Source organism: Palaemon carinicauda, chromosome 17 (assembly GCF_036898095.1).
Source record: "Palaemon carinicauda isolate YSFRI2023 chromosome 17, ASM3689809v2, whole genome shotgun sequence".
Classification (NCBI taxonomy): Eukaryota; Metazoa; Arthropoda; class Malacostraca; order Decapoda; family Palaemonidae; genus Palaemon; species Palaemon carinicauda.
Window position 1 is genome coordinate 57,685,003 of NC_090741.1, and position 12,500 is coordinate 57,697,502.

General features: G+C 30.7%; 1 protein-coding gene across 1 annotated transcript in view; it reads left to right on the forward strand.

The window, feature by feature from the left end:
* LOC137656383 (oxysterol-binding protein 1-like) overlaps positions 1–12,500 on the forward strand; it is a 260,638-nt gene that overhangs the window by 86,360 nt on the left and 161,778 nt on the right. The window contains exons 3-4 of the mRNA XM_068390557.1: positions 2,310–2,333; positions 11,762–12,009. Coding sequence (XP_068246658.1) covers positions 2,310–2,333; positions 11,762–12,009 — 272 coding nt within the window. The remainder of the gene's footprint in view (positions 1–2,309; positions 2,334–11,761; positions 12,010–12,500) is intronic.

The following is a 12,500-nucleotide window of genomic DNA, read 5'->3' on the forward strand; positions in this document are numbered from 1 at the left end:
CAGAGAAATATACAAAATTATAAACTTGCGCGTTGGGAAGGGCAGATGTACTACCCTTCATGACCTTGCTAGTAAATGGCCTTTGACCAAAGTATAGTTAGGATCAGCGCCCAATCACGTTTTAGGTGCGTGACTTTTTTCAAAAAACATTTTGACCCAAGTATACTTTGGATCATCCTCCAATCAGGTTTTAATTACGTTCATGGCATTTCCCAAAATATTTTCTTGACCCAAGTATACTTTGGATCATCCTCCAATCAGGTTTTAAGTATTGACCTTTTCCAAAATATTTTTTGACCCAAGTATACTTTGGACCATCATCCAATCAGGTTTTAAGTATTGACCTTTTCCAAAATATTTTTTGACCCAAGTATACTTTGGACCATCATCCAATCAGGTTTTAAGTATTGACCTTTTCCAAAATATTTTTTGACCCAAGTATACTTTGGACCATCATCCAATCAAGTTTTAAGGATTGACCTTTTCCAAAGTATTTTTTGACCCAAGTATAATGTGGACCATCATCCAATCAGGTTTTAAGTATTGACCTTTTCCAAAATATCTTTTGACCCAAGTATACATAAGATCATACTCCAATCAGGTTTCAAGCTCATGACCTTTTCCAAAGTATTTTTTTACTCTAGTATTCTTTGGATCATCTTCCAATCAGGTTTTTTAAGTTCATGACATTTTCCAAAATATTTTTTGACCCAACTATACTTTGGATCATCTTCCAATCAGGTTTTAAGTTCATGACATTTTCCAAAATATTTTTTGACCCAACTATACTTTGGATCATCCTCTAATCAAATTTTAAAATCGTGACCTTTTCCAAAATCTTTTTTGACTCAAGTATATTTTGGATCATCCTCCAATCAGGTTTTAAACTCATGACCTTTTCAAACATATTTGGACCCAAGTATACTTTGAATCATCCTCCAATCAGGTTTTAGTTATTGCCCTTTTCACAAATATTTTTTGACCCAACTATACTTAAGATCATCCTCCAATCAAGTTTTAAACTCATGACTTTACCAAAAGATTTTGACCCAACTATACTTTGGATCATCTTTCAATCAGGTCTTATATGAGCTCATGACGTTTTCCAAATTACTTCTTTTATATTATGATTTTTAATTCAGTAACATCCAGTTGTTTACATACTTTATTACAAGTCCTGTGATGCGAGTGGAGAGAAACATGGCAAGAATGCAAAGGTTTACGAAATCAGTTTTGATTGATTATATATTGGACTGTATTCAAAATTTCCCATCCTAACTAAATCTAGATTAATAACTCATATAATCCTTCACTGATATATATATCCTGTTTTTAACAGGATTGATAACATTCCTGTTATCAATGGGATTGATAACATTCATGTAATCAACACGAATGATAACATTCCTGTTGATAACGGGAATTGTAACATCCCTGTTATCAACAGGAATGATAACATTCCTGTTATTAACGGGACTGATAACATTCCTGTTATCAGCGTGATTGATAACATTGCTGTTATCGGCGGTATTGATAACATTCCTGTCATCAAGGGGATTGGTAACATTCCTGTTATCTGCGAGATTGATAACATTCCTGTCATTAATGCGATTGATAACATTCCTGTTATTAGCGGTATTGGTAACATTCCTGTCATCAACAGGATTGATAACATTCCTGTAATCAACTGGATTGCTAACATTCCTGTTATCAACGGATTGATAACATTCATATTATCAACGGATTGGTAACATTCCTGTTATAAACTGGATTGATAACATTTAGCAGCTTACGTAGTTCTTGCAAATGTTTGTGTTAGAAAGTGTGATGTTGAAGAATGTGTGTTTATCATACTGTTGTAGTTATATGTTGTGATTAAACTGTAATTTGTTGTGTGTGTTTGTGAGTAAACAATTTTGTTTATGTCTTTGATTTTTAGATAAATTTATACTGTAAATATTTATGACGCTTGCAACTGTGTCTGTGTATTGATTTTCAATAGAAATTTTTTTCACCATTCATAATTTTTGTGTTATATGTTTGTGAGTAATTAATTTAAAATGTTTTTGATTTGTAGTTATATACATATATTATACATATCTATATGACAACAGCTTGCTTACAGTTTATGTATATAGTTTGTGTATTGATGTCTGAGTAGATATTTTTCAAACCTGACATATTTTTGTGTATGTTGATTTTTCAAAATGTTTTTTTCCCCAATTGTAAGGAATTTCAAGAAGACATCTATTGATATCATTTTTATTTTTTTTTTTTCCTTGGTGACTGTGACGCTTTTGGAAAACCAGGAGATTATAGTAGCACTACTACAGGTATAGTGACGCGTCTTAGTGTATGAACCACCTGTACATTAATGCTTATTTCGGCCTATTTGACCTTGACATAACCCAGTAAGAAGAAGGGAAAACGGGAGAGGAAAGTTGTATGAAAAGTCCCTAATCTCCGATTAAAAAGCCTTTAACTTTAATGTAGAATGGCTAGTCTTGAGTTGCTTTAGAATGGCTAGAGTCTTGAGTTGTTTCAGAATGGCTAGAGTTTTGAGTTATTTTAGGATGGCTAGAGTCTTGAGTTGTTTCAGGATGGCTAGAGTTTTGAGTTGTTTCAGAATGGCTAGAGTCTTTAGTTGTTCCAGAATGGCTAGATTCTTCTTGAGTTGTTCCAAAATGGCTAGTCTAGAGCTGTTTCAGAATGACTAGAGTCTAGAGCTGTTTCAGAATGGTTAGAGTCTTGAGCTGTTTCAGAATGGCTAGATTCTTCTTGAGTTGTTCCAGAATGGCTAGTCTATAGCTGTTTCAGAATGACTAGAGTCTAGAGCTGTTTCAGAATGGCTAGAATCTTTAGTTGTTCCAGAATGGCTAGATTCTTCTTGAGTTGTTCCAGAATGGCTAGTCTATAGCTGTTTCAGAATGACTAGAGTCTAGAGCTGTTTCAGAATGGCTAGAGTCTTGAGCTGTATCAGAATGGCTAGAGTGTTTTGACAGAATTCAAAATGGCTAGAATCTTTTAGCAGTTGATTTAGAACATCTGGTGTCTTTTAACAGTTAATTCAGAATGGTTAGTCTTTTAACAGTTAAAGTCAGAATCGTTGAAGTCTTTCAACAGTTGATATAGAACAGCTGGAATCTTTTTATAGTTAATTTCGAATGGTTTAAGATTAACAGTTGACTTAGAAAAGCTGGTGTCTTTTAACAGTTAATTCAGAATGGCTAGAATCTTTTGACAGTTAATTCAGAATGTCTAGAGTGTTTTAAAAGTTAGTTCAGTAGGGCTAGAGTCTTTTTACAGTTAGTTCAGAATGGCTAGAATCTTTTAACAGTTGATTCAGGATGGCTAGAGTCTTTTAACAGTTAATTCAGAAATGGTAGAGTCTTTTAAGAGATAGATCAGAATGGGTAGAGTCTTTTACCAGTTAAATCAGAATGTCTAGAATCTTTTATCAGTTAATTCAGAATGGCTAGAATCTTTTAGCAGTTAGTTCAGAATGTCTAGAGAGTTTTAACAGGTAGTTCAGATTGGTCAGTGTCTTTAAAGTTAATTCAGATTGGCCAGAGTCTTTTAACAGTTAATTCAGAATGGTTAGAGTGTATTAACAATTATTTGAGAATGGCTAAAGTCTTTTAACAGCTAATCCTGAATGGCTGAAGTATTTAACAGTTAATTCGAGAATTGCTGAAGTTTATAACGATTATTCAGAATGGCTGAAGTCTTTGACAGTTAATTCATAGTGACTGAATTATTTGCCATTAAATTCAGAATAGCTGAAGTCTTGAGCAGTTAATTCAGAATGGCGGAAGTCTTTGACACTTAATTCAGAATGGCAAGTCTTTTAACAGTTAATTTAGAATGGCTGAATTATTCGGCATTTAATTCAGAATGGCTGAAGTCTTTAACTAAGAGTTAATTCAGAATAGCAAGTCTTTTAACAGTTAATTTAGAATGACAGAATTCTTTGGCATCTAATTCAGAATGGCTGAAGTCTTTAACTAAGGGTTAATTCAGAATGACAAGTCTTTTAACAGTTAATATAGAATGACTAAATTCTTTGGCATTTAATTCAGAATGGCTGAAGTCTTCAACTAACAGTTAATTCAGATTGGCAAGTCTTTTAACAGTTAATTTATAATGACTGAATTCTTTGGCATTTAATTCAGAATGGTTTAAGTCTTTAACTAAGAGTTAATTCAGAATGGCAAGTCTTTTAACAGTTAATTTAGAATGGCTGAATTCTTTGGCATTTAATTCAAATTGGCAAGTTTTTAACAGTTAATTTAGAATGATTGATTTCCTTGGCATTTAATTCAGATTGGCTGAAGTCTTTAACTAAGAGTTAATTCAGAATGGCAAGTCTTTAACTAACAGTTAATTCAGGAGGGCAAGTCTTTTAATAGTTAATTCAGAATGGCAAGTTTTTAACAGTTAATTTAGAATGACTGAATTATACTGAATTATTTGGCATTTAATTCAGATTGGCAAGTCTTTAACAGTTGATTCAGAATGGCAAGTTTCTAACAGTTAATTTAGAATAACTGAATTCTTTGGCATTTAATTTAGAATGGCTTTACACTTCATACAAATTAGTTTAAACTCTAGACTGACGAGAACATAATTATTCCAGTAGGGATGATTAATTTCTTTGTTTTAAAAAAGTGAATTTTAGTAATCTTGAATAAAATATTTACTTAATTACTCAAGGCAGGTTTGAGTTTCAAAAAAAAAAATAGTCTGTTATGAATGTCTGTTAAATAAGACTATTGTTAATAATTAATTAATGTTTAGTTTGATAAGGACTAAAAGCCTAATTAAGTAGGGATTGATAATCAAATATAATTAGAGATTAACAGTTACAGAGGATTTCAATACTCTCTCTCTCTCTCTCTCTCTCTCTCTCTCTCTCTCTCTCTCTCTCTCTCTCTCTCTCTCTCTCTCTCTCTCTCAGTTTACTGTTAGTGTGTGATAGGTAAATGTAATTAAACTTGTGTGATAGGTAAATGTAATTATAACTTGTGTGATAGGTAAATGTAATTATAACTTGTGTGATAGGTAAATGTAATTAAACTTGTGTGATAGGTAGGTGTAACTAAACTTGTGTGATAGGCAAATGTAATTAAACTTGTGTGATAGGTAAATGTAATTATACATCTGTTATAGGTAAATATAATTAAACTTGTGTGATAGATAAATGTAATTTTATCTCGTGATAGGTCAATGTAATTGAAGTTGCATGATAGGTAATTGTAATTAAACTTGTGTGATAGGTAAATGTAATTAGACTTGTGTGATAGATAAATGTACTTAAACTTGTGTGATAGGTAAATGTAATTAAATTTATGTGATAGGTAAATGTAATTAAACTTCTTATAGGTGAATGTAATTAAACTTGTGTGATAGGTAAATATAATTAAACTTGTGTAATAGGTAAATGTAATTATAACTTGTGTGATAGGTAATTGTAATTAGACTTGTGTGATAGGTAAATGTAATTAAACTTATGTGATAGGTAAATGTAATTAAACTTGTCTTATAGGTGAATGTAATTAAACTTGTGTGATAGGTAAATGTAATTAAACTTGTGTGATAGGTAAATGTAATTAAACTTGTGTGATAGGTAGGTGTAACTAAACTTGTGTGATAGGTCAATGTAATTAAACTTGTGTGATAGGTAAATGTAATTATAACTTGTGTGATAGGTTAATGTAAATAAACTTGTGTGATAGGTAAATGTCATTAAACTTGTGTAATAGGTAAATATAATTAAACTTATGTGATATGTAAATGTAATTTTAACTCGTGATAGGTCAATGTAATTGAACTTGCGTGATAGGTAATTGTAATTAAACTTGTGTGATAGGTAAATTTAATTAAACTTGTGTGATAGGTAAATGTAATTAGACTTGTGTGATAGATAAATGTACTTAAACTTGTGTGATAGGTAATTGTAATTAGACTTGTGTGATAGGTAAATGTAATTAAACTTGTGTGATAGGTAAATGTAATTAAACTTGTGTGATAGGTAAATGTAATTAAACTTGTGTGATAGGTAAATGTAATTAAACTTGTGTGATAGGTAAATGTAATTAAACTTGTGATAGGTAAATGTAATTAAACTTGTGTGATAGGTAAATGTAATTAAACTTGTGTGATAGGTAAATGTAATTAAACTTGTGTGATAGGTAAATGTAATTAGACTTGTGTGATAGGTAAATGTAATTAAACTTGTGTGATAGGTAAATTTAATTAAACTTGTGTGATAGGTAAATGTAATTAATCTTCACCAGTGCTTTATGAACGTTGATTAGGGACTTGTGTATGTTGCTCACTAACCTGTTTGTCATAAATCAATTTAATTTGGAATGCTTGGAATCTTTAATAGTTTGTTTATCAATTGAGAAACCGTAGCTTGTAGTAAAAGTAGATTTAGAATCCACGTAGTATAAACAAATTTGCTTTTGTCTGTCCTCTTATACTGTTTCTGAAAGCGACACTAATTGTCTTTGGCACTAACATGTTGTGGTCAGGTTCTCATACCCGGTATGCGGCTCATGTTTATGATCTATCGCTAACAATTCCATTGTAAAGGAAAAATGCAGCGTAGTGGGAATGCATTCAGTTTGCATGTACAGGGTGTGTCATAAGTTTCCATACATATGAGAAATAATAAGTGGCATTTAATCTAAGCATTATTAGTTCAGGTAATTAAGCAGTCTTTTAGAGTATATTATATAAATAAAAGTGTTTTATTATTATTATTATTATTATTATTTTTTGCTAAGCTACAACCCTAGTTGGAAAACCAGAAGGCTATAAGCCCAGTGGCCCCAACAGGGAAAATAGCAAGGAAATTTTATTTTTACTATGTATGGAGACTAATGGGACACCCTGTAGATGACATGAAACTACGATGTATGGCTTTTCATTTCTTCGCTCGTTCGTATTTATAGATTGGCAAAACTTTCACCTATTTTACAATCTCTTAGATCGTAAGATTTCGTACTGAATTGCACTAAACCCTTGTCAGCACAATTTTGTATATTATTAAGTATATTTAACCATATGTATGTTTTAAGATTTAAGGTGTAGTTCAGTAGACGTATGTCACTTGTGTTTTGAATTACGTAAATGCGAGATATTTCAGATTATTATTATTATTATTATTATTATTATTACTATCCAAGCCACAACCCTAATTGGAAAAGCAAGATGCTACAAGCCCAGGGGCTCCAATAGGGAAAAATAGCCCAGTGAGGAAAGGAAATAAGGAAATAAATAACTGAAGAGAACAAATTAACAATAAATCATTCTAAAAAAAGTAACAACGTCATAACAGATATGTCATATATAAACTATTAACAACGTCAAAAACAAATATGTCATATATAAACTATAAAAAGACTCATAACTCGAGATAACTCGAAATGTTATATACTTATGATTAAGATACATCCTAGTGACTTTACTATAATAACATTGATGTCCAGGAAGAATTAAGATTTTTCCAATATATTTATTTTCATTAATATTGAACACCTTTTAAATAAACAAAAGATATTTATAGTGTTTTTTGCAGTAATGCAAATTTCCTATGTTTACATACATTTTCTTTGTAACTCGTACTATCCCTGCATAGTAATTATTATTATTATTGTTGTTAAGACCATTTTCATATATATTAGTTAGAACGTCTTCAAGTGTACTCATTAGAACGTTTTCATGTATACTCTCAAGAACATTTTATTGTATATTCGTTTGACCGTTTTCATGTATATTTTTCAGAACGTTTTCATGTATATTAGTTAAAACGTTTTTAAGTGCGCTCATTACAACGTTTTCATGTATACTCTATAGAACGTTTTCATGTATGCTCAGAACGTTTTCATGTATACCCTACAGAACGTTTTCTGTACACTCAGAACATTTTCGTGTATATTAGAACGTTTTCAACTACACGCATTAGAACGTTTTCATGTATATTAGAAAGTTTTCAAGTACTCTCATCAGAACGTTTTCATGTGTACTCTATAGAACGTTTTTCATGTATACTCTTGACGTTTTCAAATTTCTCCTTGAAACGTTTTAAGTTTTCTGTCACATTTTTCAAAAACCGATTGATTACTGAATCTTCTCTTTTCGTCTATTTGTAACGTTTGAATAATGAAACTTTTCATTTTTCAAAATAATTTGGTTTCAAACGTTTTAGCATCAGATCGGCATGTATTTAATTTCCTTATTATTATTATTATTATTATTATTATTATTATTATTATTATTATTATTATTATTAATTGCTAAACTACAACCCTAGTTGGAAAAGCAGAATGCTATAAGCCCAGGGGCCCCAACAGGGAAAATAGTCCAGTGAGGAAAGGAAACAAGGAAAAATAAAATATTTTAAGGATAGTAACAACAATAAAATAAATATTTCCTATATAAACTACAGTATAAATACTTTGAAAAAACAAGAGGAAGAGAAATACGATAGAATAATGTGTCCGAGTGTACCCTCAAGCAAAAGAACTCTAATGAAGTTAATCGTATTCGAATTTCATTCTGTTTGAAAGATTTGATCCATGTGTTATAAATGTAAAACGTTTGTGTCTCTCCATAAAACATTTGAAGATTAATAAAAAGTCATATATTTGTGTTCGGTTTTATAAGACTGAAAGCTTAAATGAAATTCATGTTTAGTTTTAATTTCTTTTATCATTCCGACTACAAATAAAAGTTTTTTATAACAAGAAAAACTTTTGCAGCCTCTTCAGACAATAAAAAAGCGTTTTTTTGGTTATGCTCCAGTGTTGAATAATTCATTTCTTTTTTTCTTGAAGATAAAAGAAATTTTTTCCATTGTTTACATTATTAAAAAAAAGTTCGACATAACGAATATTTCTTTTTCGTCCATTCGGTTTTTGGTATGTTTAGGAATTATTATTATTATTATTATTATTATTATTATTATTATTATTATTATTATTATTAGACAAACCACAGCCCTAGTTGGAAAAGCACGATGCTCTAAGCCCAGGGTCTCCAACAGGGAAAAATAGTTCAAGAGAGGATAGGAAATACCGAAATAAATAAACTAAATAAAGTTATGAACAATGAAAATACAATATTTTAAGAAAGCTATCAACATTAAAAGATTTTTAATAATTCTATAAAAAGACATTTATGTCAGCCTGTTCAACATAAAAAACATTTGCTGCAAGTTTGAACATTCGATTATGAAACGTATTGTTCTTCATAACTTTTTAGGTACGAAATGTTTTGTTTTTCGTACATTCCAATTTAGGAGTATTTTTCATATCCCTGCAGAAAAATAAATTGAATAATGACATAAGTTTTTGGAACAAAAAAAGAAAATTGAGTAATGAAATAAGTTTGTGTAACAAAATAAATTTCGTAATGAAATAAGTTTTTGTAACAAAATAAATTGCGTAATAAAATAAGTTTTTGTAACAAAATAAATTGCGCAATGAAATGATGTTTTTAACAAAATAAATTGCGTAAAGAAATAATTTTTGTAACAAAATAAATTGCGTAATGAAATAAGTTTTTGTAACAAAATAAATTGCGTAATGAAATAAGTTTTTGTAACAAAATAAATTGCGTAATTAAATAAGTTTTGTAACAAATTAAATTACGTAATGAAATAAGTTTTTGTAACAAAATAAATTGCGTAATGAAATAATTTTTGTAACAAAATAAATTGCGTAATGAAATAAGTTTTTGTAACAAAATAAATTGTGTAATGAAATAAGTTTTTGTAACAAAATAAATTGCGTAATGAAATAATTTTTGTAACAAAATAGATTGCGTAATGAAATAAGTTTTTCTAACAAAATAAATTGCGTAATAAAATAATTTTTGTAACAAAATAAATTGCGTAATGAAATAAGTTTTTGTAACAAAAATAGAGTAATGACATAAGTTTTTGTCACAAAAAAAAATTGAGTAATGCTAAAGTTTTTGTAACAAAAAAAAATTGAGTAATGACTTAAGTTTTTGTTTAAAAAAAATTAGTAATGACAAGTTTTTGTAATAAAAAATTAGCAATCATTAGTTTTTGTAACAAAAACAAAAATTGAATAATGAGTTTCTTAAAAGTATTGATTTTATTTATCCATTTCCATATAGGGTTTGAATGTTTTATTAATGCATTATTTTGGAGGTTATATTTTTGTCTAATTGATACAATACTTCAGAACTCGATTTAATGTATTCAGTTCAATTGCTTCATAGAGTGCGTTAATTTTTTTTTAAAGATTAAAATCTTACCTGGCTTTAATTTGGTTAATGTATTAACTATTTTGCCCCTCTGCACAATTTATATAATGAAACGTTTGAGTATTGGAACGTTATTTTAATTTCTATCGTAAAATTATTAGGAAACGTTTGAGAGAAAAGTCTCTATGCAATTTCGTCCCCTTATCAAAATGTTTATATTTTTATTTCTAACTAATAAGATACTTTTGTTTTCATTTTACGAAAATTTTGAGACGTAGATTTTATAACATTTTATCGATTGAAACTTTTTCCATTTCCCCTAGACATTGAAACGTTTGCTCTACTATTACTTAGAGATTGAAACGTTTGTTCTATTTCTTAGAGATTGAAACGTTTGTTCTATTTCTTAGAGATTGAAACGTTTGTTCTATTTCTTAGAGATTGAAACGTGTGTTCTATTTCTTTGAGATTGAAACGTTTGTTCTATTTCTTAGAGATTGAAACGTTTGTTCTATTTCTTAGAGATTGAAACGTGTGTTCTATTTCTTAGAGATTGAAACGTTTGTTCTATTTCTTAGAGATTGAAACGTTTGTTCTATTTCTTAGAGATTGAAACGTTTGTTCTATTTCTTAGAGATTGAAAAGTTCGTTTTCCCACTCCCTGAAAGATGGCCTGTTTCATCCTTTAAACGGTTTCCATTTCCTTTAACAGATTGAAACGTTTTTTCCCTTTCCCTTTGATTTTGAAACGTGTGTTTTTCCTTTCCCTTAGAGATGGAAACGTATGTTTTTCCTTTCCCTTAGAGATGGAAACGTTTTTACCCTTTTTCATCCTAGATTTAAACTTTTTTCTCTCCCCTAGAGATTGGAACGTGTGTTTTTCCTTTCCATTAGAGATGGAAAAGTTTGTTTTTCATTACTTGAGACGGATTTTTTTTATCCCTTTCCTGTAGAGATGTAAACGTTATGTTTTCCATTCCTTTACAAATGGAGACGTTTGTTTTCCTTTCCCTTACAGGTTAAAACGTTGTTTTCCCTTGCTTTTACAGATTTAAACGTTTTTCACTTTCCTTTAGATTGAAATGTTCTTTTCCCTTTCCCTCACAGGTTGAAACTTTTTCCCTTTCCCTTAAGATTGAAACGTTTTTTCCCTTTCCCTTACAAATTGAAACTTTTTCCTTTTCCCCTAAGATTGAAACGTTTTTTTCCTTTCCCTTAAGATTGAAATGTTTTTTTCCTTTCCCTTAAGATTGAAATGTTCTTTTCCCTTTTCTTTCCAAATTGAAACTTTTTTTCCCTTTCCCTTAAGATTGAAACGTTTTTCCTATTCCCATAAAGATTGAAACATTTTCCCCCTTCCATTAAAGATTGAAACGTTTTTCCCTATCCTCTAAAGATTGAAACATTTTTCCCTTTCCCTTACAGACACTATATTTCCTAAACGTTTTATTTGTCTTGCTCTTTATATAAAAGTTAAACAATAAACAATGAAACGTTTTGTTTTGCCCTCCCCCTGCAGAAGACGAAGACGAAGAAGATGTTGGTGAAGCAGGTCGCGACGACGTTGGTAATACCCTGAAGGTACTGACGGCGAAGTTAGAGGACTTGCGGACCTGTCACGACCTGATCATCAAACATGGCGCCGCCCTCCAGAAGTCCCTGGCCGAGTTGGAAACCCTTGACAACACCCACGATCTCACGCCCAAGACCAAGACGGTCAACGAAAGAGCCACGCTCTTCAGGATATCGTCCAACGCAATGATAAACGTGAGTAGAGAAACTTGTTTGTGTGGGAGGGTCATCAGTAGTCTGTCGGACCCCCTTTGATACAATACTCCATTCATTTTGATATTGTCAACGTTTGTTGGCGTTCAGATTCATTAAACCCCTTCTTTACCTCTTTACCTTTTCTACGCTCGTCCGACACTATGATAAACGCGAATAGATAGCTTATTGTATTGGAGGGTCATTAGTAGCCTGTCGGACCCCGTTTGATACAATGCACCAATCATTTTGATTTTACAAACGTTTGTTGGCCTTCAGATTCATTAAACCCCTTCTTTACCTTTTCTACGCTCTTCCAGCACTATGATAAACGTGATTAGATAACTTATTGTGTTGGAGGCTCATCAGTACTCTGTCGGACCCTCTTTGATACAATGCACTATTTATTTTGATTTGCCAACGTTTGTTGGCTTTCAGATTCATTAAACGCCTTGTTTACCTTTTCTATGCTCGTCAAATGCTATGATAAACTT